At 32.4% G+C, this 25,619-nt stretch overlaps 1 protein-coding gene across 46 annotated transcripts in view; it reads left to right on the forward strand.

Annotated features, from left to right (window-relative positions):
* Positions 1-25,619, forward strand: part of LOC145284881 (CLIP-associating protein 1-B-like) — a 450,911-nt gene that overhangs the window by 266,602 nt on the left and 158,690 nt on the right. For all 46 annotated transcript variants that reach the window (XM_080133909.1, XM_080133914.1, XM_080133920.1 and 43 more), the window contains exons 11-15: positions 10,592-10,668; positions 16,650-16,742; positions 21,395-21,540; positions 24,147-24,282; positions 25,019-25,089. In XM_080133909.1, the coding sequence (XP_079990035.1) occupies positions 10,592-10,668; positions 16,650-16,742; positions 21,395-21,540; positions 24,147-24,282; positions 25,019-25,089 (523 nt within the window). The remainder of the gene's footprint in view (positions 1-10,591; positions 10,669-16,649; positions 16,743-21,394; positions 21,541-24,146; positions 24,283-25,018; positions 25,090-25,619) is intronic.

Raw genomic sequence — 25,619 nt, forward strand, 5'->3', positions numbered from 1 at the left:
TTTGCTGATAAGGAAACTTTGTTTCAAAACACTAAATCATAAAATTATTGTCCAAGACTTATTGTCTATCTCAATAAAAACATTGTTTCCGAAATGATAGTACAATTTATTGATTTTGTTTGTTCTTCCTTGTGAAACCGATTTTTAATTTTAATTACAAATTATCAATCATCTTTCTCTCTCTCTCTCTATATATATATATATACATATATATATATATGTTAGTCATTCACAGATTATTTTGCTGTATCACAGTTTTATCAGTGTGGCTAGATTAGCCCCACCCCCACCCCCACCATGGAATTAAACCTTCAACCATCTCATTGATAGCTGGCAGTTCTACTGTCAGATCACTGTGAAGTCCTTTTGCTTCACAGACAGTTCTATATTTGTTTATTTTTAGATAATCAAACTATTTTAAATCTAAACAGTGAAGTAAAGCAGATTTTAACTTTTGTGTCTTCACACGGAACTCATTTAAATAGCTTAAAAAGACAAAATATTTTTGTTTTGCTAGGATAGGATGTTACCTCACAGTCACCGTCAACCACCACGAAGATTAAAGGAAATTAACAACTATAAATGTCAAATATAGGCACGATGTTAAAGACAGTCAATAGTGATCAAATGATTAGAAATCGTGATTAAGGCCAGCTGAATGCCTTACTTTCCAAACAGTGATCAACTTTAAGAACTTTCTTCTTAAAGGTGCTAATAATTATAAGTAATTATTTTTATATCTACAGACACTAGCGTTTCATGCTTTTGCAATCATCAGTGCAGGAAGTGACGATTGCTGCTCATCAGGAGATTCAAACCCAGCTAAAAAGTCACCCATATATATATATATATATATATATATAAAAGATGGATGAAAAATATTTAATGGATATTCGTAACTTGTAACTAATTTTGGCTATAAAATTTAAGAAATATTGAGAAACCTGCATAGATGGGTACTTCAGCTATTTTTTATATGGTTTGTCAAGAATGTAAAAACAAAAAAAGTAAAATAAATAAAATAAAATGCAAGTTAAAAAACAAAACAAAAAAAAAACACAGCTTAAATCCAGAAAAACTGGTCTGTTTATTTTCTTATTCATCCTTCTGTCCTTTCGCAACCAAAAGCAAATGAAATTTGGTCAGTTGCACTTTGAAGAAACAGTAAACCCACAAAAAGTCGATGGAATTCATACAAAAATGACAACAATAAAAAGTAAATTCCCCCAAAGTCAACAATCTGCTGCTTGTTTATTTCTTTATTGCTTAATATTCCCACATTCCAAGAAATATAATTAAGGTAGATGTGTGATGTCCATTGTTTCTTAACATATTTGTTCAATGAATTTTTAAAATTTTTTTTTGTTTTATTGATTTTAATATAATAACCATAAAAAATATTAAGTGTTTGAATTTCTTTTACTAATGCTTTTGTTTGTAACTTTCAATTAAAAAAACAAAACAGCCCCTCCCCTCCATATTATTTCGATATTTTTTACAGAAAGTTTTTTGTGTGCTGTTAAGAAGAAACGTTTATTGGGATTATCTATGTTGAAAACATGTTTGTTTTGCAGTAATTTTATGAGTAAAATATTACATTAGTTATTTTATTAAAAATAAAACATTCTGTAAATAGGATTTTATTTGTAATTAAGTTTTGTTCTATAGAAGGTGAGTTTGTCTGAACTCATGCATAGTTAACTATATACTTCTATTTTATATATATTTTTTGTTAAAAGAAATGATTAAAGATTCTTTGTCTTCTTGATTTTTGTTCCTTTGCATTTTAATCCAAAATATTTCATATAAAGTCAGTCTGACGTAACTCTGAAATCAGTGTATATGCAAATTTAATAATCTGTTACCTATATATCAGTAAATTATTTGAACTAAATATGTTTTGACAACTGTTTTTTAAGTTATCAGGAATGAAGTGATTTATATATGAAATATTAAATTACTGACATAATTTTTTCCACATCATTTTTGACAAAGGGTCCAAACTAGTAATGAATATGAAAAAAAAAAAAAAAAAAAAAATGAAACATTTCCATTATTTTCTATTATACATTTTGAATGTTAATTACTTTTCTCATTGTTATTGGGATTATAAGTTAAAATTCATACTTGTTTTTAACTAACAAATTTTATTTCATATTCAGTTTATTTTTATATACTTTATTAAAAAAAAAAAAAAAGAACAACACATTAAACAATTATATAAAGAAAACGTTTTATCAACATTGAATTATTCAGTGTTTCATCATAATTACACAGCCATGTAAAACAATCTATTTAGGGGGGGATATTATTAATCATTCAGTATGCAACATCGGTATTGTGTTAAGTTTTTAGAATCTGTCTTTTTGATAACAAACAAGTAACCATGTCTTTGTCTCTATTAGACTGCAGTACTGTAAAATCCACATTTTTATGTTTTGCTACTTCACAAATCTATTTTCTGAAGATTTTGTTAAAATTCAATAATTTACTCAAATACAACCTGTCTCAGAGTAGTATCTTCCGACATTTTTTTTTACACACACGTTTTCACAGAATTTAACAAATTTAAAAGCAAAAATTAAATTCAATTGTTGATATTTCTTTCATAACAAACAATTTGTCATTTTCTTTTAAAAGATCTGTCAGAATTTGATATAAAGGTTCAATTTTATATACTTCTTGAGAAAAAGTTGTTTAAACCAACGATCTGTTCTAACATATAGGTGACATCCAACAGTCCTTATCCTACAATTGGACTGATATTTGTTTATTATAAAGTATGCTTTTTTAAAATACATGCAAAATATATTTTATGAAGATATTCGTTATTGAATAATTTTTATTCTGACAAATTTCTTAAATATTTGCATATATTTAGCAGTGAAAAATGTTTATACTTTACACTGAAGATAAAGTATTGCAAATTTATATAAATTTACTTTAATATTGTTAAAAAGCAAAATTCCAAAAACAAAATTCAAAAAGCAAAATTCCAATATTCAATCAGCATTGACTGTGACCGACACAACCCCCCCCAAATACTTGACCTTATACAGGCCTTTATTAAAGAGCACTTTATATATATATATATATATATATATATATATATATATATATATATAAAATCATGTGTGTGCACGTAAATACAAATGCATATGACTCTTTATTATAAAACGGAGAATTTCTCAAATTTATGAACTCTATTACAATTATCTGGCTTATTCAGACTACTATTCTCACTTTTGCTAAATATGAGATGATGATAGTAGTTCAAATAATACCATTATCAATTTTCCAAACCTTGAAGATTAGGTTCATAAAACATTTAAGTAGACTGAACCCTGTAATGCTCTCATGTATTTAAAAATAAAATTAAAATACAAGTTTTATTATTGTAGTTCAAGATTATAAACGTTTATGACTTTTTGATTGCCCACATCAATAAATGAATTAATAAATAAATAAAAAAAAAATAGTGCTTTATTTTCTGACAGTTTTATTATACAAAGTTCCAATTATTCAATTCAGTAGTTATCATCTAACATTTACTTGACATTTACAGTAATTCCATTGTTATTTCAACCTTAATATTTGTTTATTTTCTCTTGGAAGGCCTACATATTAAGTTTTTAAAATGTTCTCATTAATGTTCCCAACAACGATTAAGTTAATATTTTCAAAGGATTTAATTAACTAGACAATATTTTTAATGCTTATAGAGAAATGAAAGGCATATTTTCCCTTTTAATAAACATATTTTTGTATATTGTAAAACTGAATGTAATCCATTTGATCATTGAAATTATTTAACTCATAAAGTTAGTTGTACAAAGTGTGTAGGGTTTTTAAAAATAAAGATAAAAAATTTTTTTTTATGACGTTTTTGAATTTGTAGGATGAGGATTGGTTATTCATATATGGATTCATCAGACTACTGTTCTCATCTTGTGTGATTTTCACGTTTCAGTCGATGTAACCTATTTTTATTTCTAGTTGTAAATATCAACTAGAAATAAAATAGGTTTAAGTCTCCTAAAATTTGTACTAGAATTGTCCCCAAGGACCTGTGGCGTAGTGCTTATAGTACTTGGAAAAATCAATTGAAGGTTGAAGGGTCAATCTTCAGTGTGGGCGACTGAAAAATACAATTGCAAATTACTTACGACCTCTATCCAATCATGGCTGACAGAACGAGCACACTACCCCCATGAAGTAAATAAGTTCCACATGAAATTCTGTCCAAATTTCTAAGTTTAACAGAAACATTTCTGAGTTTGACAAGATACACCTGAAGAAGATCAGAGGTTACATCGATCGAAACGTGAAAATCACACTAAAGATAGGAAATTTTTATTTAAAGCAACATTTATATATTTTAGACATGCATTTTCTCATATAGAAATGTTCCATGGCATTTTGTAGTTTAGACAACAAAAGAAAAAAGTTGTAAAAATTAAATGTTACCAAAAGCAAGATAAGTTACTCTTCTACCTTCTTGGATAATTCTTTTTTTTGTGGTTTAACTTATTTCAAAACGTTTATTTAATTCAAAACACAAGTAGTGCTGAAATGCTAAAGTTAGAACATAATGGCTGATACAAGATGGTCATTTGGGTAGTCGCGACAATCGCTCAAAAATCGAAAATTAAACAAAATACTGATAGAAACCTACCCAATAAATATCAGTGTTACATTAAAAATAAAAGTAGTGTCAAGGCATTTTGTTTAATTAACTTGCCTTTGGTAACATTTAATTGCTGTTTGCCTTTTTATCAGTTTTCAATTTTGTTGTCTAAACCAAATAATAGGAGGAGATGAATGGACATGTCAACAATATGCAGTAAAGGTGCATCCATCCAAGAACATAGACACTACTCTATAAATGGATACTCCTCAAAAAGTCCTAAGTCTTAAAGTAATGGATTATATCATTTGGAGTTTGCTGGTAATGAATTCACAAAAAAAAACGTTACAGACATGAAACCATTAAAACTTCTTGAATTTCCCTTATCTATCTGTGTCTAAAGCTGGATATAAATTCCATGAGCAAAGTTTCTTTCCTAGTTCTACCCGTTTGTGGAAAACAATACTGCAAGGCTATTTCCTAGCAGATTATAACATGACCGTTTTCATGTCCAATGTAAACAAGTTCCTGTTGAGTTGCTCTCTTAAATAAACACACCACTGAAGTTCCACTACTATTGAACCCCATGGTGTCGTTCCACTGGCCACCTGACATTCATTAACCCCTATCCTTGAGTGAGCTTTAGACTTTGATAAGCGATGCCATCCTCCTCTAATAAAAAAGAAAAAAAAAGCTTGGAAAAATATCCTGTAAGTTAGCAAAAGGACGGATGTAAGTTGGCCTGACCATCTACATCTTTGTGCAACTGAAAAGCACATTGAACATCTCTTCTAATATTTGTTTTTCTCATGTTTTAACAATGTTTCTCTTATAAACAACTATTTTTTATTTCCAACAATTACTTGTGAACCTTTGCATTATTTCAATTCAGAATGCTGTTATCTTTTTGAATGTTATTCTCACAATGTTTCGGACGATGTAACCACCAATCTTATTCAGGTGCATTAATTATTCCATGTTGTTATACCTGTTGATTAAATAAAGAGTTTTATTCAAAATTTTGTGTGGATTTCTGAATTCGGCAAGATTCACCTGCAAGTCGGAGGTTACTTTGGCTGAAATGTTGTAAGAATAACCTCCAAGGAGAGAACATTATTTCAAATAATTGAAATAATGCTAATTATTCTGAAACATCCATATGAACATGTAATTTAATTGTGCTAATTTTTTTTGTGGGGGAGGTGGTCATCCAGTATATAGTAAGTACAGATCGTTCAAATATTTCGATGATTATAATTATTTTTGTACTTTGTAAAGTATTGAAGATTTTTTGATGCAGAATATGTATCATTTCTTCCGGTCTGGTAGTGAAAAGTGGATCTCTGGTTTACTTTTGTAATTCTTGCTTCATTTATCTTGCCGTTTATTCCTCATATTCCATGAACAATGTTTCTGGCAAAGGGGGAAAAATTGCTGATTTGTAGGTTGAGTCTATTCATCTTAGTGTTAGCTAGTTTATGACCTTGAAGTAGTATTAAATATGTTTTTTTTTTTTTGCTCCTTACATCAAGTGGCTTCATGCCTTGTCTAGAAAGATTTCTATATAAAAAACATTTAGATAAGGTATTCATTGTTTACTTTTTATCATCTACTTAAGTCTGTTCCTGATTCGTATGCCAGAAGAAAAATTGACCTGAATATTTTGAATGACTGAGCTAGTCATTTCAAGTAACACATTAGTATCAAATGTACTAGCCGTACAAGAAGAAGAAGAAAAAAAAAGCCAAGAACATTTTTGACTTTGGTATAAGCAGCTGCATATGAAGAAACACTCCTGACCTGACGGGCATCATCTGACTTTTGCTAAAGATCTATTGTTTGATTAAAAATATTTGATAGGCGATACTCAAAACCTACTTTCTCGTCAGCGAGTATTTCCTTCTGATGTGAGAAACTATAGCTTTAACAGGTTGAATAATTATCCTAATACATATATAGTCATCCACATACAGTACTGTTTTGCTGTATCAAACTCCTCAGTATGGCTAGACTAGGAACTACCTCAAACCAGGATTGAAACTCAACCATCTAGGTGACAGTCGGCACTTCTCACCGTTACACTATTTGACTGCTGCTGAGATGGGTATGCGAAATTACAATGTTTTAAACATTGTCCAAATGCCTAAGCTTTATTTGTTTACACACAGAGCATTGCTTTTTACGCTAGCGGCAGTTTGTTATTTCACTCCCCAGTATACTCAACCCAAGATAGGGAGCATTTATAGTCATCCGCATGCAGTATTTTTTTTTTTTTTTTTTTTACACAGTGATCACCACTTATCAAGGCCCGGAAGCCACTCAGGGATAAGGGTTATTGCAAGTACATTACGGTAGTGAGGAGATTTGCTGAAGTGTTTACTTAAGGGGGCGGTTCATTAGGAATTTGTTAACATTGGACTTGAAGACATCCAAGTTGTAGTCTGGAGGGGAGCAGGCAGACGGAACAGAGTTCCACAGGCGTGCAGTTCTAAGAAAGAAGCTTTGTTCATGGAATCCGCGTTTTGATTTAGGCACAGATATAGAGTGGGGGAAATTTTTCACAGTAGATTCAGCTAGACGGGTGTTTTTCGTGAAAGATTGGCGAGGGGGGACCAGGGATTGGAGTTCAGACGAGCACCTGCCATGAAAATAACGATAAAACAAGGATAGGCTTGCAACGTCTCTTCTGTGGGAGAGGGGTTGCAGGGTAGAGAAAAGGGCATCCCCCACTAAGCCACAAAGTCTATTTTGTACTCTGTCAAGGCAGGATAGGCTGTTTTTAGCAGCTCCTGCCCAGATATGGCAACAGTATTCCATCCTTGGATGTACTTGGCTTTTATATAGATAGAGAATTGCATCAGTAGTGAGATATCTTCTGGAGCGGTAGAAGGATCCCACCATCTTTCCAGCGACCTTGGCAACAGACTTGATGCACGTGTTCCATTTCAGATCAGGAGTAAAGGTCAAACCCAGAAGCTTGTCAAAACACGGGGCCTCACCCAGACGAGAGCCATCCATCACAATTGATGCCAGCTGGGGATCAGAGCGTTGATGATGTAAGGATAGGAGTTTGGTTTTGGATGCATTAAAGGTAACCAGCCGCATCTTCTCCCACTGAACCACGCGCTCGAGAGGAGAGAGAATCAGAGAGAACTTTGTCGTTTACAGCCTTTGATGTGTTGCCGTAGATGGTCGTGTCATCAGCATAGATGTCAACGAATGATTTAAGTATGTGTTTAGGGAGGTCATTGATGTAGATCAGGAAGAGAGTTGGGCCCAGGATTGACCCCTGAGGGACTCCAGCATTTATATTGCAGGCCTCCGATTTTTGTCCATCTACCACTACTCTTATGAGCCTATTGGAGAGAAATGATTTAATGATTGAGAAAACATTTTCAGTTATACCGTAGCTGGAAATCTTGTGAAGTAGACTCTTATGCCATACCTTGTCGAAGGCCTTTGATATGTCAAGAGCAATTGCCCTAGAAAGGAAGCCTTTGTCAAGAGATTCACTAATCCTGTGAGATATAACCGTCAGCACATCTGTGGTAGATCTTGCAGAGCGGAAACCATATTGTGTGTCACTAAGAAGGTTATTCCTGCTGAGGTGGTTGACTATTTCTCTATTTAATATGGTTTCCAGCAACTTACTCATAACACACAGGAGACTTATAGGTCTGTATTGAGAGGGAGATGACTTATCACCTGAATTCTTAAATACAGGGCAAACTGATGAGGTCTTCCAGGGAGTCGGAAAGCACTTCTTAAGGCAGCGCTTAAATAGTTTCGTAAGTATGGGAGTAAGTTCTGGTTGAAGGTTTTTTAACACTATAATTGGGATGCCATCAGGGCCAGTTGCTTTACTGGAATCTAGGTTCTTTATTAGCTTGGCGACCTCATGCACGGATATTTGTATGTTACCTAGCTTGTTATGTGTTTTAGGAGGAAATATGGGGAGTTGATGGCCTTTGTCGCATAGGATAGAATTAGCTGCAAAGTTCTTTGCAAATAGTTTGGCCTTGTCTGACGCTGACCTCTGGTCCATTGATAATGGTTGGGATAGAACGCACACTTCTGTTCAGGATCCTATTTGTTATTTGCCAAAAACTGGTGGGATCCAAGCCGCTGATCAGCTACCTTGGATTTCACAGACTGGGCATATAGCTCTCTTGCATTTTTTATTACTCTTTTACAGTGGTTGCTGGCAGACCTGAAAGCAGCTTTAGTCTCAGTGCATCTATTACGTTGGTAGCTATGGAAAAAGTGATTTCTGTGCGCGATAGCAGCAGCACATTCTGGGGAGAACCATGGCTGTTTCGCTGTATCACAGCTCATCAGTGCAGCTAGACCAGCAACTACCTCAAGCCAGAATATGTGTGTGTGTGTGTGTGTGTATATATATATATATATATAATGTAGTGTTGCAGTGGCTTCCTAATTAGACCGAGAATCAAATATAGGAGCCAATAATCATCAATAGATTAGAACATCATCTGGACAAGATTAGATTTAAAGCTATTAAAATTCATACTAGAATTTCTACATGGACTCATAGCAAGTGAAACACTTTAATTGAAAAGCAGTTTTAAGTGACAGTCTTTTGGTGATAAAACATTCAATACTTCAGGTGATAAGAACTAAGAATAACATAAACTAACACTTCTAACTGATTATGGCTGATAGAATATGAACAATCTACCCGTATAGATTAAAAATATTCAGTTGGAAATCTTGTATATCTTGGTTTGGTGGCTGAAATATTGTGACTATAACCAAGATGAGTATAATAAACACAAAAAGAAATAATACAATTTCTTTATGTCATGTAATGATTAGACATGATGGTGGTGAGATTCTTTGCGAGACAATACTGCTTTTTTTTCTCTTAACACACACAGTATTTACCATTCTAATTATTCAGTTAAAATTATGAATAAAAAAGAAAGGTGAGTGCACAGAACATATGGCAGTATCAACAATTATAGCAGAAAAATAGTCTATTTCTGAATTGAAGTAATAGTAACCAAATCCAGGTAAGTAGTTCCTGTGAGCTTCAGTGATTTCATCCAAACAAGTGTCTAGACTTAACCCAAATTACTTTTATTTTTAGGTATGCAGGGAATTCTCTTTTGTAACAAACTAGCTTGCACCCCGGTGTTGCCCAGGAAGTAACGAGAATCCAGTATACTTTCACACTTAACTTTTTTTAAAGTTTTAAAATAAAGTAAGATGAATATTATGAAGGTTAACATTTACATTCAATATCCATAGACAGTAGTCTATGGATATTGAATGTGAATACTAAGCTCCATAATATTCTAAAATTACTTAATACAAGACTGTTATCACCATTGTATTCTTGGCAAAAATTTACCCAAGAAATGTTGCTTGATCTTGGTATAAGTCTTCATTTTTAATTGCATTCCTCGTAAGTGATAATAGAAATGATTCGAAACTCAGATGGAGTTTGGGGAAAATGTAAATGCTGTTGTGAAATTCCTTGAAACATGTAATCTTTATTAAAACTAATTTTTCTGTTAGCATATCCATGTCTACAGCAAACAAACTTTTTCTTATATATATATATATATATATATATATATATATATATATATTGGAAGATTATCAAAGTTTATACAAAGTTAACTCATTATTGCCAACAAAAGGTTCTTTGCATAACTGATACAACTCTGTTTAGTGCGATCAAGGAAGAAAAACGCTTTCTTTTTAAATAAATCTATCCAGGAAATGTACTTACAATACTTTATTGATCTTACTTGACTTTAGAAATGTGCTATTCTAATTCATTTGTTGCTTTATTATTCAAAAGTTTTAACTACAATATTATTGGTCTTTAGGAATAGCACATTCCTAAAGTCAAGTAAGATCACTAAAGTATTGCCTTTCTCTTTTCTGTTTAAATGTAAGTATTTTCTCATGAGTGACAATTTTTGTATCTTGCAGCAAGGCAAGAGAGCAGTGCCGGAGCAGTGGATGAAGAGATGTTCATCAAATCATTTGAAGACATTAACAAAATCCAAGTAAGTAATAAACCTATTTAGGTTAAATACGAAGAAACTGTTGTTACATAGGGGGTGGGTGGGGAGGTGGTATCTGTGAAGTGAAATACAATATGTGAACTGACAACCTGAATGCCGAAGGTTCAAATCCAGCCAGTTTCATAGCACCACTTTTAGAGATGTTGACAAGCTGATTCTAGAAGTAATCAAGGGAAACCAATGCCAACAACAGAATCATACCATTCAAAAAGTTATAATGATTAACAGATTTACTTATTTTGTTTTAGATATGAAAATACTAGCAACTGTTTTTGATGACAAACTACAAGCACTTGTACCCCCTTAACATGAATACCCCCGACAAACCCGACTGGCAGCTAAATCCCATCCCTTCACAGAGATCCTTAGGTGTAAGAAAGATTTCTACTCCAATAGTTTCTTCCCCAGAACTGCTAGACTTTGGAACTCCCTTCTGGGATTCTGCTTTCTCAACTGTACTGACATGCAGAAGTGTAATGTGAACAGATATCTTGCTCCTCATCTCTCTTCATAATACCCCTGCAACTTATGACCCCGATAATAGCATCCTACTTCAAAGTAGCACTGTGCCTTGTTTGGAGTGAAAATTAAATTTAAAAAAAAAATTTTTTTTTTAATTCCACGACTCGGTGTGTTTTCTGGTCATCTTGGTATACCTAATCTTATTACACTTACACAATGTTTTCTTGATGCTACAAGTGGGTTAACTATAAAATGTTTGTGGAAGTTATCTAATTCTACAAAGAGAAAAAGTTTCACTCCATGGGGCATCACTGATGAGGTCTTTGAGGGATTCCTAATCAGCCTGTTGGTAATATCTTGTTTCAAACGGAGCTTCGGTTTGAGGTCAGCGATTTGTGGTGATATTAATCATTATCATACGGTGATTAGCATTCCTGCATGGCTATGGGTATCTGTCATACAAACCCCAATAAGTGAGGTTAGTTGATCCTAATGATTTGGGAGGCAAGGGCGGGCAAAGTGCTATGTCTGTACTATCGGAGACTTAGTTGAGTCGGGTATAACCCTAGTTTAAAGGAGAATGATACAGGAAATATGAGTAACTAATGCTGTGTTGTAAGGTTGGAATGGAAGACTGTAAACTATTGATTCTCGAACAGGGTCCATGTAACATTACAAGGTACTCACAATTTTCTTTCAAAATAAAACATTGATATACCCTCCTCTCTCTCTTCCTCTGTCTTAAAAATTTTTTTTTTTTTAAATAATCTATGTATTAATGCCATAATACCTTTTAACATACATCACGCTTTTCAGATTATACATTATTCGATCGGGAAATCCTATTTATTAAAAATAAGTATAGGTGATAACATTATGAACATTAAATTAGGATATAGACTCATGTTTGTAGTATGTTATCACCTATCCTCCTTTTTAATAAATAGGATCTCCCAATCATTGAAGACTCGGTTTAAATAAATGTTGTCGCTTTTAGGCCATGCATGAAACTAAAATATACTTTCTTGGTCTTTTGGCAAGGATCCAAAGGTAGTATCTGTTCTTTCTAAAGATGGTATAACATCGTGGGATTTCTGCTCTGATCGGGCGTCCATACAATGGAAATATGTCACAGACTCCTATAAGGACATTGGCAATAAACCATAATAACCAAATATATTCTGGCACTACATTAACCAGATTACTTAGATAAATACTTTTATGGATTTAACAAAAGGGCTACAAAATTATCATGGGGTCTTTATTCACGATGAACGTCCTCAGAATGCTTAGTAGCAATATATTACATATGAAAGATGCTGCTGTGGAATTTCTACAAGCCCTGCTAGTAATGATGAATGGAATAAACTATAAGGGAGAAAATCAAGAAACTCAATGGGAAAAGCGGTTCATGAATAAAAAAAAAAATAATAATTTGAAAACCACTTTGTTAAATAACTTAGCCGAAGACTAACACTAGTTGTTCATAGTGTGCTCTGACTTTAGTGGTGATGTACAAAACCATTAATAATTTCCTTGTTTGTTCCTGTTTACTAAACCCATGCAACACTGCAAATCTTTCTACATATATTATTGCTATGGCTTGAATATAAGCATATAGAGTGGGTGGGGATTAAAAGTAACTTTTTATTTAATTATACAAATACATGATAAACACATTACTTTACATTTCTTTTATTTATAAAAGGAAAAATCTTCAGGCTAAGATCAAAATGTAGTTTTTTTTTTTTTTTTTTTCCTTAAGATAAATCCTTTCTCAATTTTTATTTTTATGCCATCTAAATGAACCAATTTTGAGGAGCTTGATATTTCTCCCATTGTTTAACATTACCATTATGTGGAGACAACTAAAATAGTGATATACCATGCGTTTATTCCTGCCATTTTCTTAGTTATTATTCTGTATAGTTGCAGAGTTTTATAAAATGTTTATATGACAATGTCCCCCTCCTCCATTTTATGGAACCTGTTTGGCAAAATGTGAAGGCTTTAGGTGTGTGGAATGTTAGGCATTAAGTGTGTAGGCACTGTAAACATCCAAAAAGCTGTTTAATGAGAACCTGTCATTCATTGTAATCTTGTAAAAATGTACCAAGCTCACCAACTTGCGTAATATTGATTAAATGGTGCATTCATTTGCTTGTTACTATTCACTTGCTTTCTTACAAGGACAAAGTTACACACATTCATTCATTCCCTCGTTACATACTTTGCTAAAATAATAGCGTTATGATAAAAAAAAAATTCTTAAAATGAGGTGGGGGGGGGTTCTTTGTTAAATAATTTGTACTTACAATTTACAAAACAAAAGGGTATAAGAAAAAATGGTAAAAAATAAATAAATAAAAATAACAAATAAATGTTACCAAAGGCAAGATAACTTACTCTTCTACCTACCTTGGTAACTTTTTTGAGTTTTAACTTATTTTAAAGTGTTTTTCTTGTAAAAAAAAGATTTCATGTAACCTTAATTCCTAATAAAGAAACGTCTCCCGTATCAGACTTCTTCTTAACACGTTTTTATGGTTCTAACAATGTAATAAATAGAAATACTGTAAAAAAATAAAATAAAATAATTTAACTTGAAAATCCTATGCCAAATAAAGTAGCATGTTCCAGTTTCTGTAAATTCCATCTTCCCTATTTTAGTCTCATAACATAATAAAATTGTATTCCGCTTTGTTTTTTTTTTTTTTTTTTAATTATTTGGTGTTATTATAGACGCCTTCCATCAACTATGATTAAAAAGAAAGTGACAAATTTGTAAAGTTGTCTGTTGTCACCTAAAATAAATGTTCTTAAGGAAGTGAAGTGATCCAGTAGATAGTATTTTGATTCATTGAGCCTACTATACTGGTCACTGTTTAATAGTTTTTTTTTTTTTTTTAGAATTGTACTAATGAAATATGTAACGAGTCTATATGTAAATGTTTGAACTTCTATGAGGTCTAGCATACATATATGGCCAAGGATTATTTGTAAGTTTTTCTAATTGTATTTCGAAATTGAAGTGAAGGACGCCAATTTAATAGGACAATATGTAAAAACAGTTTGTTTTCATGGTATTTGAATGCAAAGTCAGCCATGTTGGTACAAGTTGAGGCGTTCAGGGTTTTTTTTTTTTTTTAATGATCTCTTATTCCTAAAATAAGGTGTATGCAATCTTAATATGTGTATGTAGCCGTATCCTTAAAGCATCTTTTAAAACACAAGAATTATGCTTTTGAATTTTGGAGATGAGGATTAATAATTTTGAACATTTAAATTGCTGTTCTCATCTTTAGTTCATAACATTTTCATTGATGTAATTTCTGACCTTCTTCAGGTGTATTTTGTTGAACTTTGGAATCTTTCTGCCAAACTCGGGAATTTGTGAGGAATTTTGAAAGCCTTCATTTAATCCACAGGAGTAGTGTGCGTTCATTCTATCAGGAATGAACAGGAGTAGTGTGCGTTCATTCTATCAGGAATGATTGGGTAGGAATCCTAAGTAATTTGCAATTCTCACTTGCACTGAGGATTGGACCTCTAGTCCCCAAAAAGGTTTAACTTAAAACTGAATTTATCATGTACTTTCTTCATTATGCCAGGAGTCTTTGTGAGAGATTACTAAGTTTGACAAGATATACCTGAAGAAGGTTAGAGATTACAGCGACCGAAATGTTGTGAAAATAACACTGAAAATGAGATAGTAGCCTGAATAATACGAGGACACAAGCAATCTTGATGTTCAAATTGTTACCATTCAAAGAAAATGAGTCTGATAACCTCAAGGGTGATATTGTCCTTCAACAGGTAAATAGGAGGAGGGCATTGTCCTTTAGCAGGCAAATGAAAGGGGGAGGGGATATGGGCAGTGTCTTTTACTTGGCCAAATTGATAGCTTCTCTAATGCTTAATATGCCTTACTCATAATTAAAGTGTCCTATTGGAAACTCAATTTTCCTTTGTGGAAGGCTTAGAAGCATGTCAGTGCCAACACAACCTGCAAAAGATTCCTATTAGTAAACGCAGAAAAGTTAAAGTGGATATAAGTGTTTAAAAGGAAGGAATTGGATCATGACACCTGAGTGAGAGAGATTGCATATGTTCTTATATTATTTGTCAATATGTTTTTTGTTACTCAATAAAAAGAAATCGCTTTATCATATAGAAAAATTGCTTTCGTATAGAATTTGTATAAAAGGAAGAAATTGTTCTTGTTCAGAATTTCCCATATATTAAAAAACAAAAAATCTGTATGATGTATGTACCCATGACGAAACGAAAACATCTTATTCCAAAAATTATATAAATTAAGTAGTTTAATTTTTATAAAGAAAATAATTTTTAAGTGATAAATAGGAATTCCTTGGCATTACCATATAAATATACGGGTGATCGCTAGAAAAGCGGGAAATGTGTCAAACAACGATTTATTTTTACAAAGAATAACTTTTACAAAGTTTTTCAAAGACAAATGTTATATTATACTCATAAATACTCAAAATGTCATCCATGCACTTCACTGCAGTGTCAAACAACGATTTCTTTTTACAACACTCACACGGCAAAAACCGAAGAAGCACTTCTTGCATTGAAAAATTGATTTTTGTTGATTCATTAAAGTTGATCTTTATCACTATTGATAGTATGCTGGGTTAGGCAAAGGATTGATATTAACTGCTATTTCACTATAAAATTCTTATTGTGCTGGCAACCTTTTAAGGTTATCCGTTGTCTCTTGAGACGATAGGTCAGTAATAAGTTATAGCTATGAAAGTTGCCAAAAATGCTCTCGGAAGCATCTTTTAATAAAATAACAATTTTTAAACAAACTGTTTTGAAACCATACTAAGATGCAGATATTTTATTAAAATTTTTAAAAAATATTTAATTTATTGTTTTAACTGGAAATGTTTAAAAAAATTTTTTTTCTAATCATAAAATGCCGGTGACCTATGTTGTATTGAAGTTGTGTACTAATGTCCTTGCATAAAGTACTGTCAAAAATATTTCTTCAGTTAAAGCTTTTTTATGTATGTGCTCACTGTAATGCTATGAGAATTGACTCCTAGGAGCATCTTTAATAAGATTTTTATACAATGCCGCATACAAGAACACCAGTACACAGTCTCAATACCACAACACAAACCACAGACATTTTATTGGGAAGAAAAACAAAAACAAAAACAAACCACCAAAAAAAAACAAAACAAAAAAACAAAAACAAAAAAAAAAAACTCCGACTCTGATGATGAATATTTTATTATCCAAAATTAAGAAATATTTAAAGTTAAAAAAAAAATTTTTTTTTTTTTTTTTTTATAAAATATTTACATTTTTAACTAGTTTAAAAATGGTTTGCCTGTTAATTCAAAATTTTAAAATTAAAACAGATAAAATGAACAGAGAAATATTTATTGTTTTGTTTTTATTAATATATGAAAATTTGACAGTATTTCTCATTTTTGTCCCTTTAATGCACTTTCTTTTTGCAGATCTATTCTTGCAAAGACGTCCAAGGCCATATTAATAAAATCAAAGACATTCTAAGTGACAGCAGTAATGATTGGGAGAAGAGAGTTGAATCTGTAAGTAATACAAACTATTCATTTCTTGTACTTAAATATTCATAAAAGAATGATTAGTTTTTAAATTTTTGTATATGCCAGATACTTTGTTAATTATATATTTGGTTAAATTTTTACCATTTACTCCCGTATGGTTGATGGAAAAATAAAAATTAGATTCAAGGGATTTGAAACATCTACCATTTAACAAAGAGGATTTTCCTCAAAATATATTTTATGGAATACAATCACATATTAGATCACTGTGTAGAAGTTTTAATTTTTCAAGTAAGATTCACTATTGTGAATATATTTACAATAGTAAACAATAATGATAATTATAATAAATACTGGATAAATAAACTAGTATTAACAAAAATATAAGCAGACGTATCTGAACACACACAAAAAAGATGGTTCTATTCCCTCCAAAACCAAACAAAGAAAGAGGTGAATTACAGGTCAAGTGAACCTCTGCTTGATAAATGCACGAATATTAGTTGTCAGAAATAGATGTGCGAATAATAAAGAATCTGATTGGCTAACTAGCAAACTTTGCACCACGTGAATATATAAAAACACACAGTAAGATCAATTTTATGGAATAGCCTGACAAATCCTTAGGAAAATGAAACGCAGAAAATTCTGTGTAGCATAATTACCATATATATTTTTCAAAACTTATAACTTTTTGTCTTCCTTTTCTCAGCAATAACAACTTTCCATTTTTTGCATTGTAATAGCCTTCTAATACTTCCTTAAAGACATAGCACACAATGCTTCAAGCAAACTACATCTCTTCAATAGAGAGTAAGTGTGTTTTTTTGTTTATTCCATGCAACACCCTGGAAATACCTTATAAAAAAAAATTTAATAAAATATTTTAGACTTAAAAATTGGAGTACACTTATTCAATTTAGTAAAAGATAAAACAAGTATTCTTCAGTTGCTATGTCTAAAAGATGGGGGTAAAATTGAGCACTTATCCAATTTTATCTTGAATTACTGCATTGTTGGCTCAATTACTGCATCTGGAAGTCTATTCTAAAGTTCAGAGTTTCTGATCAAGAAAGCAACTCGCCTCAAGTTTAATTGAAATCATCAGTGAAATAGTTCTGGTTATGTTTGCTTAAACCTCTTTCTGGCACAAGATAGAATAGTAGGTCTTCAGGAAGATTATTGAAGAGATTGTTGGCCAACATGTGCATAAATGTCGGAACTTGAGGAATTAAGTCAAGCTTCTTACATCGGTTTTCATAGCACAGATGCCTGCACCATTCGAGTAGCTAGTTGATGAGCTCTCTGTAGCAGACGAAATTACGACGAACACTAGCAAGAGCAAATTATCATAGCTTGAGATTTTGAGTATACTTTCTTTCTAGCTCGTCCAATCAGAAGCCAGCTCTGTCACATGATCGAGTTTATAAAGGTTAAATCACAACAACACTATTTTTTTCCTGGATCTTTGACTGACAACAATTCCACATGGAACAGACCTGTCCCCAACTTCACTCTTGGGACTCAGCAGAACTCATTCAGCCTCCGGCCCTGGGGTTCAACTAAGACATGAACACAAACTAACCAACATAGCTCCAGTTCTCTCCAAACTCTACAACAAATGTCTTAATGAATCTTGTTTTCCGGGCTGTTGGAAAACTGCTTCTGTGGTACCAGTATTTAAGAATTCTGGCGAAAGAACTGACCCATTAAATTATCACCCTATTAGCCTCCTCCCACTTTTTGCCAAAATATTTGAGACCTTAATTAACCATGCTCTAGTCCAGCACCTTACAGATGCTAAACTTCTGACCGACCAACAATATGGATTTAGACAACCCTGTTCCACGGCAGACATCCTCACTGTAATCTCTGAACGCATATACCATTCACTGGACAAAGCGGGAGAGGGCAGAGCGGTAGCTCTAGATATATCTAAGGCTTTTGACAGGGTATGGCATGAGGGTCTCCTCGGGAAGATTAGATCATACGGTATCACTGGTAGAATACTTAACATATGTAAATCCTTCTTAGATAAGAGAAAAATCCAGGTTGTCCTCGACGGTCGTACATCTAAACAATATGATATAAATGCGGGAGTGCCCCAGGGATCTATCCTTGGACCTCTGCTGTTCCTGATATTCATAAATGACCTCCCCGACAAAATTGCCTCTGAGATGGGTATATATGCTGATGACACCACACTCTATAGCAGGCACAACAGGAAAACAAATGAACATATATCTAAAGTAATGGCAGAAACACTAGAGGATGACCTCCAATCAGTAGTGGAATGGGGACAAAAATGAATGGTCACGTTCAATGCCACCAAGACAAAACTGGTTTCATTCAATAATTACAAGAAACCTTCTCTACCACCTATAGCAATGGCCAACGACTCTTTATCTGAGAGTACATCTCTCAAGCTCCTTGGCTTAACGTTCACAGGAAACATGAGTTGGAACAATTACATCGAGGGCATTGCCAGGGCCGCTGCGAGGAAGGTGGGCTCTCTCTACCGTGCTAGAAAACTATAAGGTCACTATTCGCCCATGTATGGAGTATTGCTGTCATATTTGGGCTGGTGCATCGGCTACTAGTCTCTCGCTCCTTGACAGGGTTCAAAAGAGAGTCGCAAATCTGATAGGCCCTAAACTGGCATCTAAGCTTCAGCCTCTGTCCCATCGTCGAAACGTTGCATCCCTCTACCTGTTCTACAAGTATTATAATGGTGAATGCTCTGATGAACTGCAAGCACTTGTGCCCCCACGACGTGAACACCCTCGACAAACCCGACAGGTTGCTAAATCACACCCCCACACTGTAGAGATCCCTAGATGTAAAAGAACTTTCTACTTCAGTAGTTTCTTCCCCAGAACTGCTAGACTTTGGAATTCCATTCCAGGTCACTGCTTCCCCAACTGTACTGACATGCATAAGTTCAAGTGCAACGTGAACCAACATCTCGCTGCCCTAATCCCTACATAGTACCCCAGTAGATGTTTCCCCTGATAGTAGCCCCCTACACCAAAGTGGCAATTTGCCTTGTTTGGGGTGAAAATGTAATAAAAAAAAAGAAAAAAAAAAGCTGTTCTAAAATGATAGAGAGAAACCAACTACCAGCAAATATGGACACTCTCTCTCTTTCTCTTCCCTCATCTTCCGGCATCGACAATTGCACCAGAAATAGTGCTGATTGACACCACAAGGGAACCAACAGAAGTCCACGAGGGAACCCTATGCTTGACTCCACACAGCTGAACATTCTATCCTGTTACTGGTCTGAATAAAATCTTTTTGTGGTTTGTTTATAAAAGAGTTCTTTTTATTCAATGCTTTGTGTATAATAATTATTTAATTAGAAGGTACCTACGAGCACTCTCTAAATCTTTTCAGATGACGGATTTTAAGTACTAGATATGGAGCGGAGGATTGGACACTATAGTTTTACAAGTCTAATGAAGTACACATAAAGTGGGGAAAATACTTTCAAGTTTTTAAAAGTATTGGATGAAAAATAAGGAACTTTTTCTTGATAATTTTTATGCATATAAGATGACACCCAGTTTTTGATCCCATTGCATAGGACGGAAATTGATTTAGAGTTTACAGTTTCAAGGGTTCCAAATCACTACTTGCGTAGCTACAACCACTGCCAATAATTTCCTTACTCTATATTACCTATACCTAAAAATAAACGAAAATTTCATGAACAATTTCTTAGAGCTATCCGTTTGTGGAACACAATACCACAGGAGTGCTTCCCAGCTGACTATAACATGGTCATTTTCGAATGCAACTTAAACAAATTCTTGTTGAACCATCCTCATAAATAATCGATTTCTACTCAATTTTTACCATTACCATTTATCACTATGTTCACTTAACCCTCATCCTTGGTCTGCCTCTGGGCTTTGATAAGCTATGACTGTCCTGTAGAAAAAAAAAAGTTTTTTCACATCGACAAGAATCACAGATTGCTTAAAATATGTAAGGAATCATTGAAATGGTAATAAGAAGTTGGAAACCATTTATAAAATGTCAAATGTCAACAGGAGACACAAAGATGAAAAATAAAAATAATCTATAAACATTCACAAAAGTTGAGTATTATCGTTCATTTATGCTCGTAAACTAAAAAATATTTTTCGATCATACCACTGTTTCATGTTTGAACATGCTATACCAAATAGGAGAAATATTTTTAAAGTTTATAAATTTTTGGTTCTTGTCTAGAATTCCCCTTATATTCAAAATCAAGAAATAATGCAGAAAAATTTGTATAATCTATAAAAAAAAAATGTAATAAAAAAAAACTAAAATACATTTATAAAATCAAGTAAATTGATCAAGTAGTTTAATTTTTATAAAGAAAATCATTTTTAAACAATGGGAATTCATATGCATTACAATATAAATCTCCAGTTTTAAATTATTGTTGAGTTATCTCCCCTCTTTTTCAGATTTATTTTATATCACTCCTACGATACTCATAAAATTTAATTTTTTTTTTAAATTTAAAAATAAAACTACTTGATCAATTTATATGATATTTTTATTTCATCACAGATGCATACAGCATAGAGATTTTTCTTTATTTTTTGTATTTTAATATAGAGGGAATTCTAGACGAGAACTAAATTTTAAATTTATTTTCCTTTTAAATTTTCTTTCAGCTCCGCTTGATACGGGCTTTGTTGTTATGTGGTGCTGCTGATTATGAGGATTTCTTCTCAATGTTGCGCACTCTAGAACCATCCATAAACCTTGCCATCAAAGATTTACGATCACAAGTTGTCAGAGAGGCTTGTATCACTGTTGCGTAAGTTATCTTTTTCTGTTATTCTGGTGCTACCAGATCAGGCTGTCGGAAGATGCTGACTTCCTGGCAAAAAAGAAAAAAATGCACCATGCATGGAAGTTTTTTTGTTTTTTTTGCCCCCTCCTTTGCAAAACTCAATCACGCTTTACAAAAACAATTTTCTTGTTACAAAACAATCAGATCAAACACCATGAATAAATAATTGAAGATATAAAAAATTTGAAGCATAAAACCTTTTTCTAAAATTACTGGATTTGACTTTAAATAATCTGAAAAGGGTTGATATGCTGTAAAACAAAACTACCCAAACCAAACACCATGAATAAATATTTGAAGGTATAAAGAATTTGAAGCATAAAAACTTTTTCTAAAATTACTGGAGTCAACATTAAATAACTCAAAAATCGTTGATATGCCATCAACCAACCAATCTTTTCTCTTCATGTGTTTTGCTTTTGTAATAAATTGTTGCGTTGCTGTTTCTTATCAGGAATTTGTGTTGGTGAATCTCATTGTGAAAATCTAAAAGTTGATAATTCAACAATGCAACTTCCATAACAGGAAGTAACCAGTGAAGAATTCAGGTGAACTCTGCAGTTCATACTATTGTTAGAGGACTACATCCTGCTTTTTAAGTTCAAGCTGGAATAACCAGCATTTCATGAATGACAAAATAGTTTTTTAAAAGTTGATGCTTGGTGAAACCTATTGAATTTTTTTTTTTTTATATAACTTTTGGCTCTTCTTCGTTATTGTAGTGAAATTCGAAAATTGAAATATTGAATTTCAAGTGAAATCAATGATATCTACTGAATTGTCATGTCACAATAATGAACATATCCAAAAATTATGAAAAACAATATAACGAAAATAGGTTTTGAAGACAATTAGCAAAAATTTTGTTTTGCAAAAAAAGAAAAAAAGAGTTCTAATTGTAACAAAAAGGAGGTAAACATTTTCTTAAAACTAAAAACCTTTGGCTAATTTAACAAAACTTAATTTTTGCTAATTGTCTTTGAACACTGTTTTAATTTTTTACCTTATTGTTTTTTATAATTTTTAGATATGTTCATTACTTGAAATTCAATAAATCATTTTTTTAATTCTGCTACAATAATGAAGAATCTGTTTTTCTTTTGTTTCCATTTACAAAATAAATTTTTAAATATAATTTTGAAGTTAAATGTAATCCATTACAATATACTTTAGTCATGAAATTATTAATTGAACCAATTTTGTGTACCAGTAAAGAGGAAAGACACAACTCTGTATTTGGTTGAAACAAAATGTATTGAAAAGAAACACATATATAACATAATAAAGAGTTGTTGCATGACAGTTTGACTGCCAAGTGATCATAACACAGACAGGCATATTCTCCTGGTTTTTAATAACTTATTTTAATAAAATTATTGAATAATCTATTAATACATGACAATGCACTAAGCATTTTAAATTCAGAGATGACTCTCTTTAACAGTTTGAATGCTTTTAAACTTCGAAGGTAATTCATTCTTGTTTTTCATATATTAAACTATTAAAATGGCTGACATGTTTTTGAAGAGGTGGAAATGCATTGTCAAATGATTTGATTTGTGAATTTGCTTTTAATAGGATTTTGAAATTTTTTTCATCTTGTTTCATGCTGTGAGATTTTTCATTTCAGTAAGTAATGGATTGATAGTGAAAAAAAAACGTGTCAGAGACACAAAACGCAGACACATACAATATTGCCTTGTAATTTTATTAATATAGATTTTTCTTTTTATGAGAATACTTTCTATAATATAAATGGGAATTGTATGTTTGTGGGTCTGGCTAAAAGTAAAATATGACAAAGCAAATACCCACAAAGTTGGTATTTTATAATGTTAATAATAAGAAATAAAATTTATTAATATTACCATATTATAAATTGTAACTAAGGAAAATGGATAACCAACTTTTGTTTTACTTGGAATTGTTCAGTGAACAATAAATGTAAATTACACTATTACATTTAAATCTTTTTGGACTATTTTCCTTCTCAATACCATTTCTCTTCATATTACTGTAAAAGCAAGTGAGGTAAGAGAATGAAATTATCTGGGATCAAGAATGTTATTGTTTTGTTCTACTCTGTTGTCTAGGAGCAATAAATATAAAATTACAGTATCACATTTTAAATGGATAGGGTAAATGAATTAGATTATTATTTTTATTAGAGCAAGAGAGAAATGGACTGGGTGGGAGAGAAAGGGAGGGTTGGGTAGAGGAGGTTAATGTGGGAGGAGGAAGAAAAAAGATAGGGCAGTATCATGTTTAAATTGAATAAGGTAAATAAATTATTTTTTTTTTTGTTCAACACATTCAAACAAGAGAGGAATAGGCTGGGTGTATAAGAAAGGAGGGTGGGGGAGGAGAAAAAAGATAGAGGAACAGCTAGGAAGAGAGGGATAGTAATATAAGTTTTAATATAAAGGTGTAAAACACTAACTTGTATTAATTTTTTAATTTTTTTTTGTAGATCTATGCAACGGCTAGTCCTACTAGTAAAATCTAAAACTGAAAATCTAATTTTGTTTGTTTTATGACTTGTAAGTTGGTTATGTTTTCTATATTTGCAGTTACGTATCACAACAATTGAGCAACAAAGCTGATCATATGGCAGAAGCATTGTTACCGAGTTTAATAATGTTAATCTCAAATACTGCCAAAGTGATGGCCACTTCTGGCGCTGTATGCATTCGCTTTTTAATTCAGGTAAGTAAACATGACTTAGATGTAGTGTTCGTCACTTATTAAAACAATTTAGTCTATTATGAATGCTTACCAAGGGAAGAGTTTATTTGACATGTGGTTGCTTTGGAAGCAGGACCTGTCCAGTGTTGTTTCGAGAATGTGTTGAATGAAAAGAAATGACAAGGATGATGCAGTGGATGTGCAATCGGATTCTTAAATACACGATTAAATCTGGACAATATAGGGAAACTGTTTTCATCTTGAGTGTGATTTTTATGACGTTTTGGTTGATGTAATCTCCAACCTTTTTCAGGTGTATCTTATCGAACTAGCTAGGTTAGCATTAATGTGTTATGAGCCCCCCCCCCCTCTTTTTTTTTTTTTGGCCCGTGTGCTAAATTTTTTATTAAAAATTTATCCCCTTTCCCTATCTACTGGGAGTTACAAAACTTGGTGTATTGATCAATCCACCTACAACTATGGTTCATATTAGTTAAAATGAGTTCAGTTTGTATGGCTTTATAATTGAGTTGAATGTTGGTATCATTACTTTTTGATGAATAGATAACATAGGGGTATCTTTCTTGGATCTAGATATCACATATCCAGTGAATCATAGCATTTTAATTAATATTGCCATTCTCATTTCTACTACTACTAATAATAGTTATGCCAGAAATCTTTATTTGGTTAATTTTTATACCTTAAAATTTTTTTTTAAAAACTTCAAAATTATTAATTTCTTTCTCTTTTTCAGTGTACACATTCTTCCAAATTTATACCAATTTTGACTAGCAATTTTTCATCAAAAAATTCCATAATCCGAAGGTAAGTACAATTTAATGATTAGTACCAAGCATGCCACTAAACTGTTGGCCACCCTTGAGCAAGGTGTGCACCCTTCTATCACTCTATCCCATTATGAACATGTTTATTTGCTTCTACTGAACAGATCGCGATCGTCCCGCTCATTGTGCCGGTCCAGAGTTGTAGTCTTACAACGCAAGAATTCACCCTTTACATAAAACCACAATTCAAGTTTAAAAACAACAGGTTTATATTTCTTTGGAAATCACAATCATATCGGTTTCTTTCTTAGATTGAATAACGGGTATGTCAATGTGAATTCTTATCAAACACAAATCCTACAGTTAAAAAAATTAGAAGCCCATCTCTCTGAAAGGCATACAAATCTGATTGCCAGCCTTTAGAAAAAACAAACTCTTTTAGGCCCAGAGGGTAGGCTTTAACTGACCTCACTTGCCCATAGGCTGGAATATGTATTTTTGAACTACCATATATTACAGTATTATTTTTCTCTCATCTGTAATGTCCATTTTTAATCTGTCAATATTATT

The sequence above is a fragment of the Euprymna scolopes genome, chromosome 9 (genome assembly GCF_053919585.1).
Source record: "Euprymna scolopes isolate OS-2025 chromosome 9, ASM5391958v1, whole genome shotgun sequence".
In the NCBI taxonomy this organism is placed as follows: Eukaryota; Metazoa; Mollusca; class Cephalopoda; order Sepiida; family Sepiolidae; genus Euprymna; species Euprymna scolopes.